The sequence below is a fragment of the Macadamia integrifolia genome, chromosome 6, assembly GCF_013358625.1.
Source record: "Macadamia integrifolia cultivar HAES 741 chromosome 6, SCU_Mint_v3, whole genome shotgun sequence".
NCBI lineage: Eukaryota > Viridiplantae > Streptophyta > Magnoliopsida > Proteales > Proteaceae > Macadamia > Macadamia integrifolia.
In genome coordinates this window covers 31231821-31259787 of record NC_056562.1, presented here as the reverse complement: position 1 = coordinate 31259787, position 27967 = coordinate 31231821, and the positions used below count along the sequence as shown (strand labels likewise).

The 27967-nt window shown below is 36.8% G+C and overlaps 1 protein-coding gene across 3 annotated transcripts; it reads right to left on the bottom strand.

Annotated features, from left to right (window-relative positions):
* Window positions 1–56: 56 nt before the first annotated feature.
* On the bottom strand, window positions 57–12817 carry LOC122081320 (MADS-box protein SOC1-like). 3 transcript variants are annotated; one of them, XM_042648394.1, is made up of 8 exons: window positions 12555–12817; window positions 12259–12470; window positions 2932–3013; window positions 1041–1102; window positions 832–931; window positions 698–739; window positions 530–571; window positions 57–416 (listed from the first exon to the last, which is right to left on the bottom strand). In XM_042648394.1, the coding sequence occupies exons 2-8, from the start codon at window positions 12438–12440 to the stop codon at window positions 291–293; spliced, it is 636 nt and encodes a 211-aa protein (XP_042504328.1). In that variant the 5' UTR covers window positions 12441–12470; window positions 12555–12817; the 3' UTR covers window positions 57–290. The 3 variants fall into 3 exon arrangements, with proteins under 3 accessions (XP_042504328.1, XP_042504329.1, XP_042504327.1); XM_042648395.1 differs by having other exon boundaries at window positions 57–422; window positions 12391–12470; XM_042648393.1 differs by having other exon boundaries at window positions 57–422; window positions 12555–12815.
* Window positions 12818–27967: the final 15150 nt, after the last annotated feature.

The following is a 27967-nucleotide window of genomic DNA, read 5'->3' as shown; positions in this document are numbered from 1 at the left end:
ATAGAGTCCCATTTTCCCAGAGTCCAACTCATACATTAGAAGGAAAACTATATCACTTCTGCAAGTTAATTTTTTATACATTAGGTTGGAGGTTCCATATACATATATAAGAGCTGTGTAAACACTCACCAATATCAACCAATTAAAACTATTATATTGCTAATGTTGTTTTCCAATTTGTTTCACATATTGCAATTGTAGATAAATCAATGTGAGTCCTTTTCATGCCACCAAAACACTGATCTATCTTCCTTTAGAATCATCCTATGCTGGTACCATTGACCATACTATCAGTTCTCTGATCTATCAGTTCCTCTTTCAGGTCTTCCAATAAACAGTTCTGTTTCCACATCTGTATGTGGATTACTTTGACTGTATGGGACAATCTCTCTGTCTTGGATTGTTGGTTGCTGTGCCTGCACCTAACAACAATATCTTATAATGTCAAATGTAGAGGTAGAATCAGATTCAGTCAACAAGACTCATTTTGGCAAAAGATCAAACTCAAAATTGCAACAAAGAATTTCACCTTCTCGCAGAGTATTTCATTCTCTGCTTTCAGTATCCTCTCCTGAATTTTATAGAAATACTAGTTAGTAAACACTTCTAGTGTAGTTTTAGAAAACTACTTAGCTTCAATCTCTTCTATGAAAGGCACCATAAGCATATATTTGAAACTTTGTGTGATGCACCATACCTTTTCCTTTAGTTTCTCAATATGTTCTTTAAATAACTGAGTCTGGAGAGTTGACAAGATCAAGAAAGTTGATTGTCAGTTACTTTTTCTTCAATAAACATATGGAGAGTCTATATATGTATTCTGTTGCATACCTTTTTTGCCCTAATATTGCTTAAGCTTTGCTCCAACTGCCTTTCTATCTGTTGCAGTTCATCTATAGAACATGCTCCCAGATCTTCTCCCATAAGCCTCCTGTAAAATGAATTTGAATAGATTGGAATCCCCAAAACAGATTGCGACAGAAAACAAAACAAATAAAAATGGCTGTTCAAGTCCATAAGTCTTGAGTTGATTTCGTAACCGTTTTGAAACTTCAAGAATTTCAATCTTCTTTTCCATGTTAGCATATTCGTACTTCAAAAGCTGCAAGGAATTGGAGTGAGAAAAATCAGAAAATTGCTCTGGTACATGGTTTATGTGGCAACCATCATAATAAATAGGAATGGTGAATGATGTGGTGTAAATTGACTATGAGGATCATTAAACACTTATAATATGCAATTTTTTCTTAATAAATTTTTAAAGAGTTCTCTTCCTTATAAATTATATAAAATTTGTTGAGGTTTCTTGTGCAATATCTTTTTTTCCCAGACATAAACACAATTTCCCAAAGCCTGATAGTCTAATCATCTCTCATTGTACTGATTCTGAAAGAAACTGCTCTGATAGGCATATTACTGAAGAGAATATAAGCAAGGTAGCAGGAGAGTTACCCAACTGGTTGGCCTGGTCTTTCACCAGGGGAAGACAAATTCTTTATGGGAAAATCATAAGCTGGCCATCCATATTTACTTTGTAAGGATGATAGAGATAAGAGAGGAAGCTCACAATCATATTAACAAGTACTATTTGGGAGAACAGATTGAGGAAGAGTTTATGGGTTTAGTTGCAAGAATGGATGGAAGAGTATTAGTGAGCATTATCCTTCTTGGCCTATGTAAATTGTTTGTCAGGGAGGTTCTTTATCTCCTTTCAACTTAATTGACATGGAAGCTCTAAGTAAGTTTATCTCCATAGAAGTGGAGGAAGGGATGTTTGAGTGATTTCATATGACAAATCATGGTCCAGAAATTAAACAGCTTCTGTTAGTAAACTGTGGTCTTAAACTTCACAAAGACATCAAATGCTGACTGTTATTCAGTGAATTTTAAGATGCTAATTTAAATGTAATCTCTCTTACACATAGAGCGACAATGGGTTAGGAGGAAAGCTGATTGTAATCAGCAACAGTAAAGGCCTCTGTAATGGTATTAAGAAGCAGAGACAAAATCCTCTCATCAACCTAAATTTTCAGTAGGTAATAAGAGTTCTTGTGGTTTTCACATTGTAAGCCTCATTCAGCTAACACCCAATGTAGACTGTCTCATTAGATAGCACATCTCTGTACTATGTTTATCTGTTCTGCCAGAATGAAGCAACATGCTGGATCATTCAACCATACACTCTTTTGAGGTTTGGTCCACTTTTGGGGTCTGCAGGGTGATGCCTGTTGGGCTTGTTTAGGAGCAAAAAATGTATTTTGGCTAAACTCGCGACATAGTATAGACTGTAAGTTATTCAAGGCATGTCGGTGCGGGTGCAAACCTTGTCAGGTTACTATGTGACCAAGACTGGGAGACATAAACCTGATGTAATATTTTGAAATTTCTAGAGGAAATAATCAGTTTGCTTCGACAAGCCACCAATACATGCTTATAGGGTTATCTCAAGGGTCAACAGAGCCTTTTGCTTTTGGGGCCTTATTGCATGGACTTAAAAAACATCAGCAAATACAGATGCACACGGTTGCTTAATTTCTCTACTGATTCTTCATTGACAAGAAAAATTATTAAATTACTATTTATAGAAAAGCAGAAAGAGCGAAGAATAGACCAATCATTTTCGATATAAGAATGTTAAAATGAAAACACATTCTTCACAAAAGGATCTTGCTAAAATTATTGTTCGAGTTCAGTCTAGAATTTGGAGTGCATTGATATTGTTCCTTAACAGTGTTGCTTAACCATGTAGGAGGGAGGACTCTTGCCTGGTTTCTCACTCTTTTTGTTTCTTCAATGGGGTGAGGGGATCAGAATTCATATCATTGTTGCAGGTTGGTACTAGGATGTGTTTGTGCTTAATGCTATGACTGAGAACTAGATGCGAAGGACACTATATTGTCAAATTCTGTCAAATAACAAAGAGAGTCTTACCTGTATATTCTGTTCCATTGCCTTGTTGTTGGTTTGTACATCTCTAGCAAGTCTTTGGTAACGATCTATGATCTTCTGCATGCTGAAGAATCCCAAAATGTAATCAGTCATGTTATTTTTGGTTAAAAGTGCAAATAGCATAGCATATGCTCTTAATAATTCTCTGTGTATATGACGATTCAAATTTCGGCTTTCTGTCCTCATCATGCTAGATTGCAAACCAGATCATCTTACACTGCTGAGAATTGTTCATCAGACTATTGCAAATTTTAACAAGACTTTGATGTTTTATCTGATGGACTGACTATCCATGGCCACAAGACTCACATCCTATAGGTCTATAAAAGCATAATAGAAAGCAGTAGACTTACTTCCAATAAATAACATTCAGTATGAAAATTCACAAGATTAATTTGTACAACAAGATGAGCTTAACATACCCCAAGAAACATCATTAGAATAGCTTTAGTTTCTCAACCCTAGGTGTCTTTTATTTTATTGCTTAGTTGAGGATGATTTTAACCTTTAATATTAAGTAAGATTAGGGAGATAGATTTGTAGTCACATTGGATAGAACAATGAATGACTCTATTTAACCCCAAGGGGTAGCGGAGTTGGCAAGGGTCCTCACCTCAAGAAGCGTGTGGTTCTAAGTTCGACTCCTCTTACCTTCTTGGGGCCACTCACTCGAAATTGTTTAGTGTTCTTCACTGTTTTTGTTGAAAGTTGAATATTTCTCATTCAATCCTTATATGACCTAGTCCATGCGGTTGTGGGGTCAGAATGGACCCACAGGACTAGTTGGGCCGAAGGCCTAGATATCCGTTGTTAGCCAAAAATTTTAAAAAAAAGAAAGTGAATGGTTCCATTTCTCTAAGCTTTCTTAGATACGGTTTCTAGGTTAAAACATGGATTGAAATCCTTATCTTTGTGCACTTTCTATGGGGGGATTAGAGTGAGAATCTCCTTCGATCATGTCTACTAATCATATGGCTAGATATCACTGTTTAGAGAGAACACTATTCTATTGGAACTCTTCCAGTTCTTTCATTTCAAACTCCTTATTCAGATGGTTCTTCGATTGCTAGGTTTTTAGGACAACTCTCAATGTTCTAGCTCCATAGTGTCTCTAGAGTAGGGACGTAAATGGATAGCCAAAATCGAATTTGAATCCACACACATTCGTATTCATTTAGGGGCATCCGTATCCAATCAAAGGGTATCCAGATCCAAATCCAAATCCAAATCATCTGGAAAATAATTATTCGATCCAATTAGATAATCAATTAATGATTTTGAGGGTTCTTGAAGTTTAGACAAATTCTAAAGAATGAAGAAAAGAGCTAAGACAACTTAGAAAGATGAATTAAGAGCAAATTGTATTCATTAAGGGAAGGAAGGTTCGGATTACATATGTCAAAAAGTAAACGGATAGTCGAAAATCCAAATTCGATCCATATTTGTTTTCGTTTAGGAATATTCAAATCCGGTTTAGGAAATATCCAAATTCGATCCATTTACATCCCTACTCTAGAGTCTAGTATATGATTTTTTAAAATTCAGATCAAATCAATCAGATCATCCGGATTAGATTGGTATCGATGGAGACCGATCCCCACAATATTGATTTGATTCGTACCGATCCACTGATAACATTTTTTTTTACCCTGAATATTATCTGGGACCCGGGGGAGCCCCTAAGATATTATTAATAACAAAGAAAGAGAATACAAGGGGGGGGACATAACCCGCCTTACCCCAACCCAACAAACAGAAACACTCAAACTCTAAAAGCACAACCAAAAACCCCAAGGAAAAACATTAGAATCTAAATATCAGCCACTCAGCTTTATCTTCCCTAAGATTTGGCTAAAGGCTCTTGGAAGAGTATGGGCACCAAGAAAAATTGAATCCGTAGTTAAAGCACATGCCAAGTTCGCTAACCAATTTGCTACTCTATTACTCTCTCGAAAAGAGAAAGATTTGAGTTCGAAGAGAGTCACATAGAGTCATAACCTCCTAAAACCAATACCAACAACTCCATAGATCACAAAACCTATTTGATACTGAGTTCACAATCAAAGTAGAATCGGACCTAATAGAAAAATCTGAAAAGCCCATATCCATACATAACCTTAAACCATCCCTCAAAGCACGTAGCTCAGCCACAGAATTAGAACAAATACCATAGAAACTAGAGAAAGCCGCAAGAACTGTGCCATCCTTATTTTTGATGAGCCCTCCTCTTCCACTAATACTAGGATTTCCTTTACTTGCACCATCTACATTTAACTTGACCGATGTTGCAGGGGGAAGCCAGAACGTGGGAATTGGAGCTCTTTGCCTCGATATGGGAGGATTAATGTTAAAGACCTGCAAAATAATATTTTCCCTCATAGATGGAAACTTACAAAACTTAGATGGAAGAGGGATCCCATGCACCCATCTTTTAAGCCGTTCTATGATCAATCCAAACATGCGAGCACCCTCCCCATGCCTTCGGTTGTTCCTTTCTCGCCACAACTCCCATACTATTAGCGATGGTAATAAACCTTTTATGAAGTCACAAGCACCCTTAAACCCAACCTTGGATTGCCAAAATAAAATTCTACTCCTGATGTCATGGGTTGGAATTAAATACACATCAAATAATCTTCCAAAATAATCCCAAACCTTTGTCGCTATCCCACCCAACATCAAGCAATGAGTGGACGTTTCGCTCCAAGGGCTCTTGCAACAAAGACACCTGGAAACTAAAGGGATACCAATATTCATCAGTGAATCATCTGTTGAAATCTTACCATTGAGAATTTGCCAAGAGAGGAAACCAATCTTAGATGGAAGAGATAAATTCCACAACCATTTAGAATACAATACCGTATTAAAATGAGCGCGAACCACACTCCAAGCTGACTTGGTAGAGAACCTACCATCTGGAGATGGCGTCCACACCAATCGGTCCTCTCTAGCTGATAATTTGACATTGCAAACTAGAATATTGTCCCTATTATGTTGAGAATCAATTATATCCAACACATCCTGATTCCAAACACCTTCAACTTTAATTACCTCATTTACTCGGGTATTCAGGTTTACATGCAAGGGACTGTCTACAAAATCAATAATTAGGCCCACACCCAACCAATTATCCAACCAAAAATTCACCTTACCCAGACCAACTAACCATTTGGATTTCGATAAAACAAAATCTTTTAAGGCCAAGGCTTTTCTCTACGATCTCGATCCCACTACTTTGGAGTTAGCTAACTCAATATGCTCACCTTTTAAGAACTTTGCCCTAAATAAAGAGCTCCACTAAGAATTCTCTGACATGATACACCACAGCCCCTTAAGTAGCAGGGATAAATTAACATCCTCCCGGAGACGGATGCCAAGGCCACCCTCTTCCATAAGCCTACAAATCTTCTGCCAATTTACCCAATGATGACGCTTACCATAATCCGTTGAACCCCATAAAAAAATCTGAGCAAATTCTCTGGAATTTTATCATCACTGATTTAGGAATATCCAAACATGAAAAAATATGGATTGGCATAGAAGCAAGGACATGCTTAAGGAGAACCAACCGGCCACTTTATTACTAACCTTAGCAAGCAACTCATAAAAAAAAACTCACTTTCAACCTGCCAGAGTAAAGATGAGCACCCAAGTAAGTAATAGGCAAGGATTTTCGCACAAAGCCAATGACATCGCCCACCATTTTCACATGAACCTCCGTAGCTTTTGAACCAATAATAAAACATCTTTTTTGATGATTCACTAATTGCCCCTAGAAGCTTTCATATCTACTAATAAAACCCATGATTTGCTTTAGAGAGGTCTTCAATCCCCTAGTAAAAATGATATTATCATCTGCAAATAAACTATGAGATATCCCCAAGCACCCTCTCAGGAGATGAAAATAAGTTGCACGACCTTCTTTAAAGAGTGCCGCCAGACCCCTACTAAGAACTTCTTCCTTCAAAATGAACAGGCTAGGCGATAAAGGATCCCCCTACCTAAGCCCCCTAGATGATTTAAAATAGCCATACAGGCCCCCATCCATGACAACCGAAAACCAACAATTCTCCAAAGACTTCCTAATTAAATCAATCCAAAGGGAAGAGAAACCAAACTTACTGAGCTCTTGATAAAGGAAACTCCACTCTAGCCGATCAAAGGCCTTAGCCATATCAAGTTTCAAAATCAAATTGTCGCCCTTTGCTTTTTTATTAATATCTTGCGCTACTTCCTGCACAAGCGCAATGTTATCATGAATGCATCTGCCACAAACAAAAGCACCTTGTTCTTCTGAAATTACTAAAGGAATAATAGTAGATAATCTAGTTGAAATAATTTTCGCAAAGATTTTATAAGAAAAGTTGCAGAGACTTATCGGCCTGAAGTCCAACATAAACTCAGGACAATCCTTATTCGGGATCAGAATGAGATGAGAAGACATATAACTCCTAGGGCAAAAAACCCCAGTGAAGAAATCCTTGACAGCTGTCAGAATGTCCTGACACACTACGTCCCAACAGGAAGTGAAAAAAATACGAGAAAAACCGTCAGGGCCAGGAGCACTCTCTTTAAAAAGGGAAAAAACTGCCGCTTTCACCTCTTCCATGGATGGCACAAGGAGGACACTTGCATTAGCATCATCAAAATCAGCGCAGGAATAAAGTCCAATAAATCCTCATCCTTAACACTAGGCTGAGATGAAAAAATGCTCGAGAAATGTTGCACTGCCTCAGCTTTCACCTCCTTCGTTCTAGTGATCCAAACCCCTTCACTCAATTTAATTTTCTCCACAGTAGCTCTTTTCTGCCTAACATTCACCCTAGTATGGAAGAAGCTCGTGTTCCTATCACCAACTTGAAGCCATTTGACTCTGGATTTTTGCCTCCAAAATATTTTCTCCTGGATAAGGGTTCTCTGAAGGATAGTGTGAGAATTTTGGAGGGCACATTTTAATGCTTCACTAGGATTCAATTCATAATCTACTTCGAGTCGACTAACTTCATCCTCCGCATTGCGAACATTTTGGTGAATATTACCAAACGATTCTTTATTCCAAGTTTTAAGTACCCGAAGGTCCTTAAGCTTAAGAAAAAGAATCTATAAAGGCGAACCATAAACCGGTCGATCCCAGACTTCCTTCACAATCTTCAAAAACCCAGGATGAGATACACACATTTCTTGGAATTTAAATGACGAAACCTTGGTTGCCAACGTTGACGCAATCTCAACCCAAATAGGGGTATGATCAGAGCATGTTTTATTGAGGTCGCAAATACGACAAAGAGGAAATTGGGCTGGCCAAAGACAATTATACAGGACCCGATCTAGATGAGCCTTCAGCAAACTGTGCCCTTCTTGGTTATTAGACCACGTGAAAGTGTTTCCCTCATAACCTGCATCAATCAACATAGCTTCATTTACGAACCTACCAAACTCCTCCATCGATTGAGAACAAGGAGGTCACCCTCCTACCTTTTTTAGACGGAGCCAAAATAGCATTGAAGTCCCCACAAACCGCCCATGCTTGGTCAAATGTTCTAGAAAAACTGATAAGATCCCCCCATAGCAATCGTCTTTCACCCAAAGAACACAAAGCATGGACAAAAGTTAGTAATAATTTACTATTTGAAGCCAAATCCAAACATGCAATAGTTACAAACTGGACATGATTGTCCATGATCTGGATTTGAATATGATTCTTCCAAAAAACCCAAATTCTATCGCCACCATTGGCCCCATTTGAGATACAAGAGTGCATTCCAATCCTTCTCATGATAATACTGGCTTTTGCAAAGGAAATTTTAGGTTCTGAAATGGCCACTAAATCAATACCAGAAGATAAAATAATAGATTTCAGCCGCCTACAAGTAGGCTTATTCCCCACACCCCGAACATTCCAAAATAGAAAATGCATTAAGAACAAGAGGGGTTAGATTCAGGAGGTCTCATGGACCTAGCAATTTGACATTGCATCAATGCATTATGAGTGGAGAACCGCTCTTCCTCTCTATCCGTGGATTCCCTAGGAACAGTATCATCCAAACTACCATTGCCCACATCATCCCTGAGAGTCAGAAAGGTCGCTTCAATACGTTTATCAATGGATGCGCTGAAAGCTTTGAACCCCTCAACCAACTTTTCTCGATCCGTAATTCGGTATTGATCACCCACCATTCTAAAATAATCTCTGGCATTGCCCAAGCCCTCATGCAGCCACGATCTAGAGCGTAGCCTATACTCAGCTGATCTTGATGTCAAAATATCCACACCACCTTGAGGGAAAAGTGGATAAATTTCATCCCCCTCCTTAGAAAGGTGAGTGTGCTCTTCTTCGTCTTCCTCTACCTCCTTTAGCATCTCTTCCCCAATACTACCCATACTGGGCTTAAAACGCCGCCCTGTGGGTTTCCAAATGTTGCAAACGGTCGCATGACCTTGAGGTTTTGGGCTCACGAGACCAGACTCCTGTAAGGAATTCGTGATTTGTTCACTCCTATCAAAGGAGGGAGAGCCCATCTGCATAATCATAGTCGCATCCTTATCGAGGTGATCCATCTCTGTGCCATTGCTAACTGGAGCCTGAACCCGCTTGTCTGGTTGAGTTCTTGCCTAATCATCCACCTGCGCCACTCCCTGTGATTTCCATCGACAACTCTCAACATTGTGGCCTAACTTCGAGCACCCCATACAGTAAAGTGGCTTCCTTTCATAAATGACCTTCTGAAAAAACCCTGACGATCCGCATCCAATCCAAATCCGCTCAGTTTGGGAATCCCTGAGATCAATCTCCACACATGCTCGAGCTGTGACCGTTCTAGTACAACCAACAGTAGCACCATCCACCTTCAACACTCTTCCCACCACCCCTGCCACTGATAGGAAGAAATTCCCTTGATAAAGATTCACAGGAAGGTTTGGGAACGAAACCCAAACAGGTACAATCGGCAATTCATTCCCTGCCCTAAAGCTCCTTGTCCACTTGAAAAAATGAAATAAGAAACCAAAATATAGATCTGCTCTTTGAGCCATACCCTAATAAAATTGACGATCAATGAAATAAAAGAGAAGATGTCTCTAATCAAGACTAGAGATCACCACATCCCCCACCAAATGAAAATGTGATTGTAAGAAACTCTTAATCTCAAATATAGATGGCCGACCACAAGAGCACTTAGCAATCAACGCATTCTTAAATGGAACTTCAGACCTAGCGATCTCCTCTTGGGAAAAGAAAATTGCTGAAGACCTATATGATGAGTGGTTGGGTTCTTCAAAGGAATTGCTGCAGGTTGTAAGGTAGCTCTTTGCCACCACCACCGCAAAAGTGGTTGGAGGATCTGGGGGCGATCCTCCCTGGAAGTGTGGGGATCGGCCATACTTCTAGGACAGTCAATTCAGCATAAAAAAACTTCCCTGCCAACAGCCGCTCTTCCTTGAAACCTTGTAACAAATCACTGGTTCCGCTGCTGCTGACGGACAATTTGCCTGAATCTCAGACCAACGTGAAAACCCAATTCCCGTCAAGGTTTCCAAACTCAGCCCTATCCACTAATAACGTATAAAGGTAAAAGTGTTGAAAATATTAATTCTTTTATTTTAAAAACAGGGATAAAATAATCTGATAACAATCTGATCCAATATCGGTGTCACTTATCAGTTGAAGCCGATCCCAAGATCGAACCCAAGTTTTAAAATCTTGATCCATACCTTTTTTAGTTATTTGGTTCCATGTTGATTAGTTTTTTGTTTGTTGGAGAATGTACTATACGGTTGTAGGCTGTAGCTATTCTCTAAAAATTTCATTGAGATCAAGAGAGATGTGGTGATCACATGATGCTCTAGAAACTAGTTTCCATTTCATCCATTCTGCCATAATTTTACATGTAATATCTTCTTAATTTTTTTTAATTAAATATAAGTTTTAATACCACACTTTTAATTTGGTTTTTACTAAAATGTTTCTCTAAATACAATGATTTATCCCAATTAAATGGAGTTTGTTTCTTAGATCCTTATCCTCCAATCAGCTCTATTTAAGGTCAAATTTGATATATGGTATAAGTTATGCATGTTTTTCCTCATTGGTTACTCTCTCAGAGTTGTTTTAGGTTTGACTCTTGGCTCTTTTAACTGCTTCAATCTTAATCAAATCACTCATTTATACTGGAGTACCTAAGGCCTCCGTTGAACATAGTCATGCCACCTCAAATAACTTTCTCGTAACTTATCATGTATTGAAGCTATTCCCAAATCAACTCCAATTTGATCATTCTTTACTTTATCCTTCTTATTATTTTCCATATATCTATCTCAACCTCCTCATCTCAACTACACTAAGTTTATGATGCTTCTTAATTGCCCAACATTATTATATATCATAGTTGGCCATATGACAATCCTATAAAAATTTCCTTTAAGTTAAAAAAAAATACGTCAATCATACAACACTAAAGATGCACCTCTCCACTTCATTCATCTTATATTAATTCTCTATAAAACACCATCCCCCATCTCACCTTCTTCGTTTATGATTGAGCTCAGATTCCTAAAATAATCACTTTGCAGAGATACGGACACAAATACCCAAAACCCTACTCATAACAACCCTTAATGTTTGTATAAAAAAAAAACCCCTCACTGCAAGTGCATATTACATATCCCTAAAACAATTTCTTGAGACACCTGTTTGAAATATAAGTTTTAAGACATCTAAAACTAAATAAAGCCCACGGAGATCATATATTTTTAATTCCCCGTTAGTTCATAATGAAAATATTTCAATCTTTTTTTTATTCTGTGGATTATTATCATTAGGCACAGAAGGGAGAGGTTATATGAGATGAAACGTACAGTCCTGTAGCGGGGATTCTTTGAATAGAATGAACAACTGTAACAAAAGTATTTTATTTATTTTTTTATTTTTAGGCAGAAGCAAGTAATTTAGTGAGATCATATGAATAGGTGCCCAAATTACGTGTAGTAAGAAAAATATTTCTGCGAATATACAATAACAAAATGGATTAGATCTAAAATATTTTGGTTTATGGAGCCTAAGTGCACGTCAATTAGGTAAATCTTAATTATGTCTTTATAGGTTACACTTTAATCTGTTCAAAGTTCTTCGTAAGTTGTTTCCTTTTATATTAGGGTTAGAATGTGTAAGTTGTAACTAAGCCTTAATCATCAATTTCCATTCGATCTACTTCTTCTCACCTCCCAACAGTTTGGAAATTCCCTTTGTGTTGTTGGTAAAAGCTAAGCTTTCGTAGCATTCTTATCATGAAAGTAAAAGAAGAGAGAGAGAACCTGGAGCTGGAGTACTCGCAGAGTTTCCCCCTGGGGGAGAAGACAATGAGAGCGACTTCGGCATCGCAGAGAACGGAGAGCTCAAAGGCCTTCTTGAGCAATCCGTTCCTACGCTTAGAGAAGGTCACTTGCCTGCTCGTGGCGTTCTCGATTCGTTTCATTTGAGTTTTCCCTCTCACCATATCTCCTCCTCCTCCAACTAAACAATCAATCTATCCCAATTAAGAACTATGATCAGTACATACAAGATCACATAAAGAGGGGAAAACAAAGACAAAGAGACATGAAATTCTTACCAAAGCTTTCAAATCCCGAAAACTGAAAGGAAAAAAGAGAAGGTCTTCTTCACCACATCCAAAAATGGAAGGAAAGAAATCTGTGCAAAGCGCAGCCAAAACCAGAAGAAGAAAGGAGTTTCCACAGGAGGGCAAAAGAATCTGGACAACCCTTCTCCCTCTCTATCTCTCTACCTCAGTCTTAAAATGGACTCTCTTCAAATTTTCTAAAAAAAGGAAAAAAAGATAAAGTGGGAGACTTGTGAGAAAGAGGAAAGACCCTCCTAAACAATGATGTTCCCATGTTTTCAAAAGCAAAAGCGAAAGAAAGAGAAAAAGGCCAAAGAGAGGGAAGAAAAGTCAAGATTCCAACAATGGGGCCCAAAACTGTGAAATGAAAATTATAAAATAATTCGATTTCATAGGACAGTTCGGAACATGTCAACATCGTCCGTACACTTTCGTAATCCCATTCACTAAAATCATGACACGCGTAATAACGTATATTGTGGGTGATTGGCTCTCACATCTTAGCCCCCGTGTCTGGAGGACTGCGATGGAACTTAATTTTCCCTTTTTGCCCTTCTTTTAATAAGGATGGGGCCCACCATGGGGAACAAAACCTGACCTGCATCACGTGGTTTTGCCTTGGTGTCTCTCTAGGATTGGTAGAGCTCGACGGGGATTAGGTTATGGAGTGGGGGCCACTGGTATTTTTTAACATTTTTTCTATTTATGTGCTTCTACGTAAGTTTTTCCCTACCCTAATAAAGGCTTCTTCTGAGGTTCCAGAATCAAGAGACCCTCTTTTAAATTTTGGGTGGGTAGGAACTCGTCAGGCTTTACCTCTCTTTACTCTAAAGAAAGAATCTGACGGTTCAGATTGGTCTGATACAGATGATTGGGATCAGAGGATCCACCTACGTCACAGATGACGTCGTCTCCCTTGGGCTTTTGACGTCATATTACCCTTTTTTTGGTAAAAGACGTCATATCACCCTTGGATACTACTTGTATGCGACTTATCCCTTTAACTTTTGTTCTTTTCTTCAGTTTCGATCTTGGTGGGGACCACATCTCAATAAAGAACGGAGAAGCCAATATAAACGCGTCGTTACCAAATAATTGGTACGGCGGTGGCCACGTGCCATGGTTTGAGGAAGCGAATCGGAAGGAATTTCTTAATTTTAATTCGGATCGATTTGAATCGGTTGGATTTCTAAGATTTTGGTCGATTTCAGTCGTTTTCATTGCCCATTCCATTTTTTTTATTTAAACCATCGTTGTGCGGTGGGAACTGGGAAGGGTTTGAAAACACAGAATCGGAATCCGGATCCGAATCCGGATCCAAATCAGAATCAATCCAATCCATAGAGCCCAAGAATCTCGGGATCAATAAGAATCGACCGATCCGATCTCATGGGTTCAGGGTCATCTTTATGATTCAAGAAGTGAGATGGTGGTGCACCTGGACCAACAAAAATGATGGGCCAATGAGAACCAGGCTAGGGTCATATATGATTGTGCTGAGCTGAAACTTTTTATTGGCCATTTCTACTTTGTCTTGGAGGGAACTTAGGTATACTGTAACTCATCAGGACTATGCACCTAATAGAGACTCAGATCGCTTAGAATCCTCCTCTTGGTTCTTTCTTACATATCAAATTGACCAACCAACCAACTCTATAATAACCTTAACCCTACAACTGACAATTGGCGACATATAAAATTTCAACATCTATAGTCTTTTTATTGGCAGTGGATTAGCCTTCAAGAGAGTGAGATGGTTCAGGCGCAATTTAAAGGATTTCTTCTGTTCTAGAAGGAGAAAAACCTATGACTATTGGTCATTGGGTAGCAATTCTTATACATGTAGAACTAAATCAGTACAATCCCTATCCAAAATTTTGTCTATCTAATTATGATATGTATGTAACTAGGGGTGTCAATTCGTGGCCCGACCCGACTAAATCGATCGGGATCGACCGTTTATAGACCGACCCGGCCCGACCCGTTTATTAAACGTGTCGGGCTTGAGCCCGGCCCGTTTATAAATGCTCGGTCTCGGTTTTGCTACTTGGACCTTCGGGCGCCCGATCGAGACCGACCGAATAACGCCCGACCGAGACCGGCCTATTGTGCACCGACTTGGCCCGACCCTTTAATGATTGTAGAATACCTATTTTACCCCCCAAATTAAAAAATAAAAACTAAAAAAGTAAAAGACATGTTCACATTTTAAATAATGATTATATTTGGTATCATTTATTGATTTATTGTCATTTTTTTGGGCTTGCATGAGTGAGCCGGAATATAAGAGCACATTTTAAAGAGGGCCCCTTTAAAAACCGGTTAAAGCCCGTTTAACATTAAACATGTCCGTAACCCGATTAAGGCTCGACTAAAGCCCGATTAAGGTAGCCCGATTATAGCCCGAGACCGACCGATCGAATATAAAGTGTTCCTGCCCTCAATAATTAAGCCCGATTAGTTAAATGGGCGAACACGGTGTAGCCTTTGAAAGTCTTCAAGCCCGATTAAGCCCGACCAAAATCGGACTGGCCCGACCAGTTGACACCCCTATATGTAACTAAGGTCAAGGATATGGCTTGACAGGCTAGGATCAACAAACAAACTCTAACTATCTCGGATATGCTGTAATTATCATATTTTATAGTTAACTATTTTGCTATGAATTAAAAAAAAAAAAAAAAAAAAAAAATTATCATGATTGAATTGTTGTTGTTTATTAATTACTTTTTGACAAAAGCTTTTATGGTCTACAATGTATTGGTGTCTCCAACTACACATTTTGCATCCGTGATGTGGAAGAGTAATTGTGTTGTATGGAAAGTTGATGTAAGTTTGACTATTAAATATGGAAAAAAGAACTGTCCAGGAGTGTGCCGCTTAGGTCGAGACATGGATGTGGTGAAATGATGGCACTGCCTCCAATGAAAGGTGTAAATTTTGCCGATATTGAAGCTTTAGTGCGTGTTCTCATTGACTTTCACGTTAACACAAAAGCCATGCTCCTGCACAGAAAACTCTCCAATTTAGGAGGAGTAAGGAGATAGTTTAGATTAGTCATTTGTCAAATTTTAGAGTTTAATTCATACATTGAAAAATCTTGTTGTAACTAAAGTTGGTAAGAAAAGAAGTAACTTTAATATTTTTTTTCTCCTTTAGTACAAGGAACAAACTTAATTCCTCTTTCAATTAGGCAAAATCTTGTTATTTTATGTGTACTTAAAAAGTATGCAAAAAAATGATAGTTTTTCAAAATGATAGAATGATAAATTATATTATAGAACACATTTTCTATCCTTGATTTAAAGAACATCTAAGGCTAAGAAAGTGCATAGAGGAAAGAAGACTATAACTTCCTAGTTCACCGTTTTGCTTATAGTAACAGCACTCATATATCAACCCATGTATTGCCCATTTATGTCATGCACCTTTTGAGTAGTCTATGCACTTTCGGCACAGTCATAAATTCCTTCATTTCAATACATTACTTTAGCACTTGGTCAATTCTATTTGAGCTAAAACTTAACATATGAGCAGTCAAGTTGCCACCTCCATAGTAAGTTTGACTACTAAATATAGGAAAAAGGACTGTCCAGGAGTGTGCCGCCTATGTCTAGACATGGATGTGGTGAAATAATGGCATTACCTCCAATGAAAGGTAGATATTTAGCCGATGTTGAAGCTTTAACTTGTGTCCTTATTGACTCTCACGTTGGTACAAAAGCCATCTCCTACATAGAAAACTCTCCCCCATTAAATATTTAGGAGTCAGGGGACGGTTTAGCTTAGTCATTTGTCAAATTTTAGAGTTTAATTCATTTATGAGCAAATCTTGTTGTAACTAAAGTTGGTAAGTTAAAAAAAAAAAGAAAAAAGAATAATATAAAATAACTAAAACTAAAGTTGGTAAGAAAAGAAGTAACTTTAATATTTTTTTTCACCTTTAATACAAGGAACAAACTTAATTCCTCTTTCAATTAGGTAAAATATTGTTCTTTCATGTATACTTGAAAAGTACACAAGAAAATGATAGTTTTTCAAAATGATAGAATGATAAATTATTTTTAAAATATTTTAAAACACATTTTCTATCCCTAATTTATAGAACATCTGAGACTAAGAAAGTGGGTAGAGAAAAGAGGTTACAACTTTTTAGTTCAGCTTTTTCCTTACAATAACATGCACTCATATATCAACCCATGTATTGCCCATGTATGCCATGCACCTTTTGAGTAGTATATGCACTTTTACAGTCATAAATTCCTTCATTTCCACACATTACTTAGGCACTTTGTCAATTCTATTTGAGCTAAAAACTTAATATATGAACAGTCAAATTGCCACCTCCATATAGATCACCAAAAGTTTAGTTATTTGGGCATTTTTCTTGCAGTGCAAGGAACCTTAAGATTGACCATTTACTAAATTAATTTTTTTTTTTTAATGATAATAGAAAAATGTTGAAAGACAAAGTACTACGTTCACAATCTACCTATCCTTTATATTCAATCTCCTAGATTTGCTAGCAAGATAGTGTGCTACTTGAGACTAGTAACCTTTCATGTTTAACTATAGATTGATACACAACCAAAAATAGAAATAAATTTAACGGCGTGATGCGAGACAATGAGAGGAAGCACTATAGCATATTCAACGCACAATGGAGAGGACAATATGATATTTTATGACTAGCTCACTTTGGACGTTTCTTATACTAGAGTGAAAAAATTCTTTTTCCTTAAATTTACACAAAATCATTGAGAGAGCAAATTGTTTTCAAACCCATTCAACCAAAACTCTACAATCAGTCCAAACTTTTAACATTCCTCTTGGCTCTAGCATACCATGCAAGCCTTCCTACAATCCCTTTGCTTCACTTTGTTTGTGGACCCATGAAACAATGCAATTGGATAGATTAGAAAACCAAACCTACTTTCGTTCTGCTGAATTTTTTTTATTATTATTTTCTTTCCAATGACCCACATATGCAATGATTGACTCAATTGAATTCCACGGCAATCAGGAAATGTGTTTCCTTTTTCATCAAAAAAAAAAAAAAGTGTTTCCTTCATGGGCCCATCGGCCCATCGTGTTTTTCGTGTTGCCGATTGTTGAAGCACAAAAGAGAATGATAGAACTAAATCCCATCATAATAGTATCATTTTATTATTAAGGCTATGTCGGTTTGACAGGATGAGGAGGGAAATGAAAGGAAAAGAGGACGGTAAGAAATTTTTTTTTTTTAATTATGATAAAAAACGCACGCTACGGTATCTGATTGCACCTCCAATCTATAGACACAGGATGTCATGATTGGGTGCTCATGCACAATCACGCAACGATCATATGATTAGAAAGTTCACATCTCGTTTTCATTTTAGGAAAGCAATTAAGCAACGAACTGGTTAGTTAATTTTTCTTGTGAATCTATAATAAATTTGATTTTTTATGGTGATGATCCTTTTTCAGATGATCTTAATTGCATCATTCGAGAGGACAAAGCTGGTTTACCAATATTTAGAAAGTAATAGTTTATTTGATAAAGGTTTTCTTTTGGGTTTTGAGATTGATAGAGTGACTTGTCTCTCATGAGTTGGGTAAGGCAAGTTATGTCCCCCCCTTGTCTTTTTATTATCACTTTCATTTTTAATAAAATTCTAAGGACTATCTCGAGTCCAAAATAATATTCGGGATAAAAAAAATCCATTAGTGATCTTTCCATGGTTTCAAGTATCGGTTATCCAGATCGTTTCAGGGGATTGGTATCGGTTGAGACTGATCCCCGATCCGAAACCTACCCAGATCAGTTATCCAAATCATTTTAGGGGTAAAATAAGAAAAATATAATACTTTTATAAAAATCAAGGGTAAAATAGTCTGTTACTCACCGATCCCATCCGATCTAGATTGGTATTGGATCAGTATCGATAATGCCGATACCATCCCCTAAATCCTTGGATCTTTCTCCTTTTTGTTATTAGTCATTTTTCCTGATTTATGAGGAAAGGTAAAAAATAAGAAAGGTTTACCTTAATGGTCCAAAATTGTTCACCAACCATTACTTAGATGGCACTCTAACTTTGTCTCCAGGTTGCCCTTTTTCTTTCTACAACAATAATGATAATCATGCTATAAGTTTGAACCCTAACTAATTTTACCAGTTGACTATGTAAAGCTTTCTTTCTACTTAAAGGCTCCATCAATTTTTCTACTTGAGGCTCCATCAATCTTTACTGAAAAAAGAATCTTTATGAAAACATATTTTAAAGGAGTTTCTTAAAAGCCAAATTTCTTTTTTTATTGAAATAGAAAATGACTTCTACTTTAAATCTAAGATTTTGTTTTGGGTCTTTCTCAGGTTTCGTAATCTTAGGATCGATATCCATTATCAATTTGGATTGGATGAATTTATCTTTATTTTTTAAAATTGATTTTTATTATATTTTTACCTTATGTTGTTGAAAGTGCGGAAACGATTTGGATCATCACAGTGGTAGGGTCAAACATTTAAACAATCATTACTGGAGGGGTATAAATCATTACCTGAAATTCCACAAGTGTAGAGTCTCCACGCGATCTTGGTCCTTTCGCAGTGAGTCATTTCCACACGTATTGCTTTGCATTCCCTTTGAGTCCAAGCTCCTTCTCAATAGTCAAGGTTTTCACAAAACCTTAATTCCCACTCAATTACTAGTGTAGAGATTTAGTGCATGTGAGAGAGGGAGAGGAACAAGACTATATAAAAGATGAGAGAATTAGAATCCTATATTGCTTTGATTTTTAGAGTCTAAGTATATCTCCAACCAAAATCCTTATTAGTTAGAGTTGTAGATAAGCCCAACTTTGGCATAGAGATTTCCTACTTGGAGTCAAACACTCACAAAACCAATCTTATCATTATTGATAAGATATTAAATAATAAGCAATATAATAATTCATTTTTCCTAATAATCTCCTCCATCCTACTATGAGATCATATCTCATAAGATGATCCAAAATCTTAGATCACGAAAAAGGATTCATGATCATCTGATGTTGTATGTATGGGTTGAACCTATAGGAAAGGGGTAGGATCCCACTAGGATTCCACCTAGCATATTATGTATCTTAACAGTATTGTATTCATAATACAAGGTTAACCAATACATATACTGCCAAGTAGATGTAACAATCACTACCCAAAATAAGTAGTTATTTATGTATCTATCCCCCACTGAGCAATATTACATAGTTCATTATAGGGCATGCATTAAATATTGTCAAGTCCCCAATGAACCGAAAAGCCATTTTAGAAATTTCATATACTTGATTGGACCAAGAAAACATTTTCAAAATATTTTTGAACATAAATAATAATTTATATTAATTTTTCAAACATTAAAAACATTTTATTGAAATACCCCTGGATCCGAATTTTATCCAATCAAATACATACTTTCTCTCTCTTTGATATTCTCCCAAAAATGGCAGTGGATTCCTTGTTGGAAATCTCTTTCGAATACAACCTAACACTACGAGTCCACTGTACTGATATATAGTCAAAGAGACATCAACCGTTGGCACACCAAAATACGCAGTGCATGTCTACATCGATAAAGACCCCTCATGTCAAAGAATTGATCATAAACTACTTAAGAAAATTTAATTTTCTTATAAACTGACAGTATAACACGTGAAAATCTCAAGTGATCCAGTTCAATGTACACTCACATTTGTGCCCTGTAATCAACATCTTTAGTTACACACAATGTAACCCCCATAAAGACAAGGTGTCCAATCTCGCCTAGTGGTGAACAGTTTTAGGTTAACAAACCTATGGACAAACTGAGCTCAATAAATAATAATACCAATAAAAACTTAATTAAATAATTTAATTTAAATAAACAAGTTTGTACATCAAAGCCAATTTTTCATAAACCTAATGCCCATGTTCTCAACATGTTTCTCAAATACACTAGGCGATAAACCCTAAGTCATGAGATTAGACAGATTCTGAGCAGAGTCAACCTTAGCAATGGCTATATCACCATGTTGTATAATCTCACGAATTAAGTGATATTTTCATTCCATGTGCTTGTTCTTCTGATGAGCTATTGGTTCCTTTGCTTGTGCTATGGATCCCCGATTGTCACAATACAACATGATGGGATGCTCGACGGGCTCAGGGACCACCCTTAGGTTGTTCAAGAATTTATTGAGCTAAACGCCTTCCTTAGCTGCTTCACTAGCTACCAGGTATTCAGCCTCAGTAGTGGAGTCAATTGTTGACTCCTATTTGACACTCTTCCAAATTATAACATCACCTCACATAACAAATACCATTCCAGATGTAGACTTTCTGTCATAGTTTTTTCAGTTTTAAAATCTGAGTCTGTATAACCCACAACTGACAACTGGTCAATACCATAGACTAAGAAATAATCATTGGTCCTCCTCAAATACTTGAGGATGCTTTTGACAACAATCCAATGCTCATGTCCTGGATTATATTGATAACGACTCACAATTCCTACCGCAAGACAAATGTATGGTCTAGTATATAACATTATATATATGAGACTCCCTACAGTCGAAGCGTAAGGGATTCTCTTCATTGCCTCAATATCCTCAACAGTTTAAGAACATTGTGATTTAGACAGAGTGATTCCATACCTGAAGGGAATACTTCCTTTATTGGAATCTTGCATGTTAAATTTATCCAGTATTTTGTCAATATAAGTGGATTGTGACAAGCCTAACGTCCTATTTTTGCGATCTATCACAAGATTTATTCCTAGGATGTAACTAGCTTCACGAAGGTCCTTAATTGAGAATGCCTTGGATAGCCACACCTTTGCAGATGAAAGTAATCCCATATCGTTCCCAATAAGCAAGATATCATCCACATATAGGACAAGAAAACAAACTCTATTCCCACTGGACTTCTTGTAAACACATGGCTCATCAATGTTTTGTTCAAACCCAAACTTTTTGATGGTTTGATAAAAAAGTATGTTCCAACTTCTAGAAACCTGTTTAAGACCATAGATAGATCTCAAAAGCCTGCACACTTTGTTTTCTTCCCCTGGGGAAGCAAACCCTTCTGGTTGATGCATGTGTATGACCTCATCTAAATGTCCATTAAGGAAAACGGTCTGTACATCTATCTATCATATTTTATAGTCATAGTGTACAGCAATCGATAATAAAATCTTAATGGATTTAATCATCGCTACTGTTGAGAAGGTTTCATCATAATCCACCCCTATTTTTTTGTGTAACCTTTTACCACCAGTTTTGCTTTGAAATGCTCCACATTCCCATCCACACCTCTCTTCCTCTTGAAGATCTATTTACATCCTATAGGCTTAACACCTTGAGGTAGATATTTTAGTGTCCAGACGTGGTTGGAATGCATGGAGTCAATCTCAGAGCGCATGACTTCCTTCCATTGAACAGAATCAATATCCTTCAAAGCCTCTTTGTAGGAAAATGGGTTTAACTCGGAAGTGTCAAAAACCATATGGAACTCTTCCACCTTTTGATCATCTTTATTGAGAAGTGTCAAACGAGTTGGAGGCCTGATGGACCTCCCACTCCATCGAGGCTCTTGCAATTGATTCACTTCAGTGCGTATGTTAGTGGGTATGTCAATAGGAGGTATAATAGGTGCAGAAGGTTCTTGGTCATTAGATATTTCTTTTATGACCATTGGATCTGATCTACAAGTGACCAGATCCTCTTCAAGGAACGCCACATGTTTACTAACTAAAACTTTCTGATTAACAGGGTCATTGAAGTAATAGCCAATAGTTGTTTTAGGGTATCCTAGGAAGTAGCATATATTTGTTATGGATTCCAACTTATCTGTTTGTTGCTTCCTTACATGTACAATGCAACCCCAAATCCTAATATGTTGTAGGCTAGGCTTTCGCCCATACCACAACTCAAAGGGTGTTTTAGGGACATATTTCGTTGGAACCCTATTCAAAATATAGGCGATCTCCAAGGTAAAACCCAAAATGATGTAGGTAATTTTGAATAATTGAGCATAGACCAAACCATATCTAATGGGGTACAATTTCATCTCTCTGCTACACAATTCTGTTGAGGTGTCCCTGGAGCTGCCAACTGGGAAAGAATCCCAACTTGCTTTAAATAGTCCCTGAACTCATCTAATAAATACTCTCCTCCTCGATCTGATCGAACGATCTTGATGCACTTACCCAATTGCTTTTCTACCTCAGCTCAGAACTCCTTGAACTTTTCAAAGGTTTTTGATTTTCGGTGCATTAGGTAAATGTATCCATATCGAGAGTAGTCATCAGTGAAGGTTACAAAATATTCATAACCATACGTCGCTTGAACATTTATGGGACCACATATATCATAGTGTATTAATTCCAACAAGTCTTTAACCCTCTTACCCTTAGATGAAAAGGGTTTCTTGGTCATTTTTTATTGTAGACAGGATTCACAGGTTCGATAAGGTTCTACTTTTAGACTTTTCAAAGGGCCATCCTTGACCAACCTATAAATTCTATCTACTCCAATATAACCTAACCTAAGGTGCCAAAGATAAGTGGAATTATCTGGAGCTGATTTCTTTTTTAAAGTTACATTTGAAAATTCATTTACATTTAAAATAGGTTTCAAGAAATACAAACCATTCTGTAAACAACCAGTTGTAATAAATAAACCATTCAAATGAATAGATAGTTTAAATCCAAATTGAAATGAATATCCATCAACGACTAGTTTAGAAATAGGAACAATATTCATTCTAAAGGAAGGAACATAAAAACAATCTTTTAAAATTAAAACTATTTTTTCAAAATGCAAACTAAATTCTCCTACGGCCTCTGCTGTGGCCTCAACTCCATTTCCCATCTTGAGACAAACCTCATCCTTATTGAGTCTTCTTGTCATCCTTAACCCCTGCAACATATTACAAATATGAGTGGTCGAACCAGAATCAACCAACCACGTATTAGATGATTCTATGGACAAATTAGATTCATAAAGGGCATAGGTTTCAGATATACCTTCATCTGGCTTCTTCTTCAGAGTCGCCAGGTATCCACGATAATTTCTCTTTCAATGTCCATCCTTTTTACAGTAAAAACAAGGTCCCTTCTCAGGTTTCTTGCCCTTCTCCACTCCCTTACTAGTCACCTTAAAGGTCTTACCCTTATTGGTCTTCTTCTTCTTCTTCTTACCTTTTGGTTTAGAGGAAGAAGGCTTATGTTCAATAGACAAGACCTCAAGCCCTCTACTTCTTGCAACATATTACCTAGCTCTAGAAGCTCTATATAAATTTTATTTATATTATAGTTACAAATAAAAGATCCATAGATTTCCTGAGACAATGAGTAGAGTATGACATCAACTTTATAGTTCAGCTTAAAGGATGTCCCTAGGGCTTCTAGTTCTTGAAATAAATTCTGTAATTTCATCACATGGTCGATAACTAAAATCCCTGGAGTCATTTTAGTGTTGTGGAGGAGAGTGACAAGCTGATGATGTGCATGTCTGTTTTTCTTATCCTACAGATTCTTCAACTCCTCCAACATGTCTTTTACAAAACTTAGATTATTCACAGAATCCTTAATGGTCTTGTCTATTGAATTCAAAACAAGGAGCATGGCCTTAGAATTGTTTTGTCGAAACAACTCATAGGTAGCTTTCTCCTCACCCTCTATAGTGTCAGGGAATGAAGGTTCTTCATCTTCTATGACAGAAATTTGACATTCTGCAGTTAGGAGCAATTTAATGTTCTTCCTCCAGTCAACATAGTTGGGTCCAATCAGGATATGATTTTTAATGAGAGTAGCATAGTTCATTTGGCTTGACATATTGAATATCTATATGATGGACAAGAAAAAATTAGCATACTTAATATCATTGAAAAGAAGGGGCAAGTCTAAATACAACAATTACCCACACCTTAAGCTTCCCTTTAGCTATGAGGTGTGATTGGAACAACTTAACCCTTATGCACATGACTTAGCCTATTGGAATTCATCATATACATGTTGGTTGAGTAGACTATTTTGTTCGTCTCGAAGATTTCCAATATTTTTGGTCACTTGAGTGTCATATTTATGCCTATTGGCTAACATACACTAAAGTCACGTGTATGTCCTTTGTTTTAGAGTGAATCATAACATCATGGGCTAGTGTCTACTATCACAGTACACCTCCCACTAATCATGTTATCTACCTATCACATATAAGATAAATGAAGATGGTCTCAGAGAACTATTCAAGCATTATCCTATCGGCATCTGTAAGAGTAGATCAATGTGACCTCTACATTTACCAACTAAAGGAGGCCATAGAAATCCCACCAGTTAGAATTTTTCATATCACACTTGCTTTTAAGTTTGGAGAAACGGGAACAACCATCTTTTCTAAAAACACAATAGGGTGATAATATCACCACACATCACATGTAATTGAATCATAAAATAATCATCCACATGAAATATAAAATAAAGCCTTAGTGGTTATGAAATAACATCTGGAATCAGATTGACTTTGTCATCATATGCAAGTCAATTTGATTATAAGATGGGGTGGGAGTAACATAGCCTCTTTAATTACTCCCACACAGCATAATTATGTGATAATGCAATCAAATAATTATAATCAAGATAACTTTACATTGAAATAAAACAAAAAACTTGCTTCTCCTTCTCCCATCGTTTCCTCTAAACAATCTCCTTCTCTAGTATTTTTACGATCAAATAAAATAAAATGCCTAATTCTATTACATTCATTTAAAATAAATAAACCTTGGAAAATCAACCCACCATTTGGGCTGCCCGAGGGGAATACATGTTTTTATAAAAAATAAAAGGGGAGTGAGAGAGGGAGAGAGAAATAAAATATAAGTCACCACATAAATGCATGCCATGTTCATCATGGTATCCAAATATCCATCATCATGGTCCATTTTAAATCCCATAATCACTAACAATATCCATCACACATATTATGTATTTGATCATTTCAATTTCATTCCAATAATGTGAAAAATAACAATTATAAAAACCATATAAAATTTTACTAACATTTAGTAAAAACCTATGTTATCATGTCATTAAAAAAAAATGTGTGCATTATATCTCATATACGGTACAAACAACTTTTTTTTTTTTTTAAATTGAATCATATTTAATGTCAGAAAAAAAAAATTTTTACTTAGGTACAATGGCCAATACAAGTTAAGAAAAAGAACACTTAGTTAACATAAATGGCATTCTTGTAATTTTATTGGATATGGTTCCATAAACCTTTTTTTTCTTAAACAGTATTCACAAACACTGTTTCACTGTGAACGGTGAACAATGTTCATCGTTCAAAAACAGATTTTTTTTTATTTAAAAACAAAAAATATTTTCCTTTAAAAAAAAAAGTAAACAAAAAGGAAAGGTTTAATTATTTTGTGAATAAATATCTTCCTTTTTTTATATTTTTTATAATTGAAAATGAAATTAATGGATCAAATACATAAAATCATGAAATTAAACGGAATGTCTCCCCATCAGTAGGGAGGTTATGATACCACTAAAGGTGCGAAAACGACTTGGATCGTCCCACTGGTAGGGTTAGACATTCAAACAATCATTAATAGAGGGGTGTAGATCATTACTTGAAACTCCACAAATGCAGAGCCTCCACGAGATCTTAGCCCTTTCACAGTGAGTCATTCCCACATATACAGCTTTGTGTTTCCTTTGAGTCCAAGCTTCTCCTCAATAGTCAGGGTTTTCACAAAACCCTAATTTCCACTCAATTACTAGTGGAGAGATTTAGTGCGTGTAAGAGGAGAGGAGCATGACTATATAAAAAGAGGAAAAAAATTAGAATTCTATATTGTTTTGGTTTTTAGTGTCCATGTATATTTTCAACCAAAATCCTTATTAGTTAGAGTTGTAGATAAATCCAACTTTGACATAGAGATTTATTGCTTGGAGTCAAATACTCACAAAACCAATCTTATCATTATTGATAAGATATTAAATAATAAGCAATATAATAATTCTTTTTCATAACAGTTGTATGAATGGATTGGTATTAGATTGCTCTTGATGATAATGATCTGATCGAAGAAATTTCATTGATCCTGATCCACCCAATCTAATTTTTCTTAACCATGTCCTTTCATATGTCAAGAGGATCCCCTTCCTTCCCACCCCATCTCATATCGTCCTTAAAGTGTGGGAACCATCTCAGGGGTATGATCCAAGATCGTTACCTACGAGGACGGGAACCCTTCTCGAACTAAATTGCTCCACTATTCTTATTATTTTAATTGAATAGTAATTAAGAAGACCAACTATGTAATTTTAATAGAAAAAATGGCAAATGATAGAGAAATATAATATAATTTTAAAAGAAAAAGAAACCTAAAAGACAGTGTGACCCCTACCGCCAAATGCATTGGAGGGTGAAATGACTGCCCCAACCTCATGAAATGTCCCTTGTTGAACCGGTAGGCCCGACCTAGCCTGACTCGCTTAAGGCCCGAGTTGAACCGGCCCGTTTATTAAACGGGCGTTTATGGTGCAGAGTTGTAGCCCGTTAGAACTGACTCACTTAGCCCTCTAGTTCTATAAATATTGTCTTCTTAAATTCTAAGAAAAATGCTTAAATTGTAAAGTCAATAGTTTAATCCACTTAAAAAATGATTTTAGGATAGGCCCGTTTAGAGCCCGTTTAGAATTAAATAGGCCCACAACCAATTTAAGACCCGTTTAAGTCCCGTTCAAGGTAGCCCGATTAAAGCCCGACATCAACCGACCAGATTACAAATCATACCATGCCCCCCAAACTCAGGCCCGTTTAAGTAAACCGGCATTCACGGTGCAAGGATTTCACACCGCCAGGCCCAGTTAGGCCTGATCGAGATCGGCCCGACCTGACCGATTGACACCCCTAGTAGGAGTCACTGTATCTTTTAGGGAACCCACTCCCTAATTTTAAATTAAGATACAAATTTTGAAAACTATTTTGTGTTGAACCATTAATGGTTTTTCCTAACCTACAAGTACTATACATATAGGTACTATCGCATGAGAGAGGGATCTAGAGGTGGGAACTTTTGAATTCCATCCCAAGCTTTCTTGGAAATTTTGAAAATACAATAAAGAATAGGGGAAAAAGAATGCTGTCAGGCTACATAACATACACTAGCGCTTCTATGTGTCTATCTCTCTTCTTCTACAACGTTGTTTCTCCCAAAAAATTATTACACCATTCGCCATACAATTGAAATTAAGGTTCAACAACTCAGTATCCAATACGAGATTGGTCTTTATTAATTCTGATTCGAATCATAATAATAACCTGACCCATGAAACGAGGAATTAGGGAATTTCCGGAGGACTAGATTGGACTTTTTCTCCTTGTATAGAAAA

Bases quoted from the DNA above. Each gene is read 5' to 3' on its own strand.
- LOC122081320 (XM_042648393.1), bottom strand. From the start codon at position 12,440: ATGGTGAGAGGGAAAACTCAAATGAAACGAATCGAGAACGCCACGAGC. The intron at 3,014-12,258 runs GTTCTCTCTCTC...GGGATTCTTCAG, and splicing joins TGCGAGTACTCCAGCTCCAG to CATGCAGAAGATCATAGATC. The intron at 423-529 runs GTGAAATTCTTT...TATTGTTGTTAG, and splicing joins ATGAAATACTCTGCGAGAAG to GTGCAGGCACAGCAACCAAC.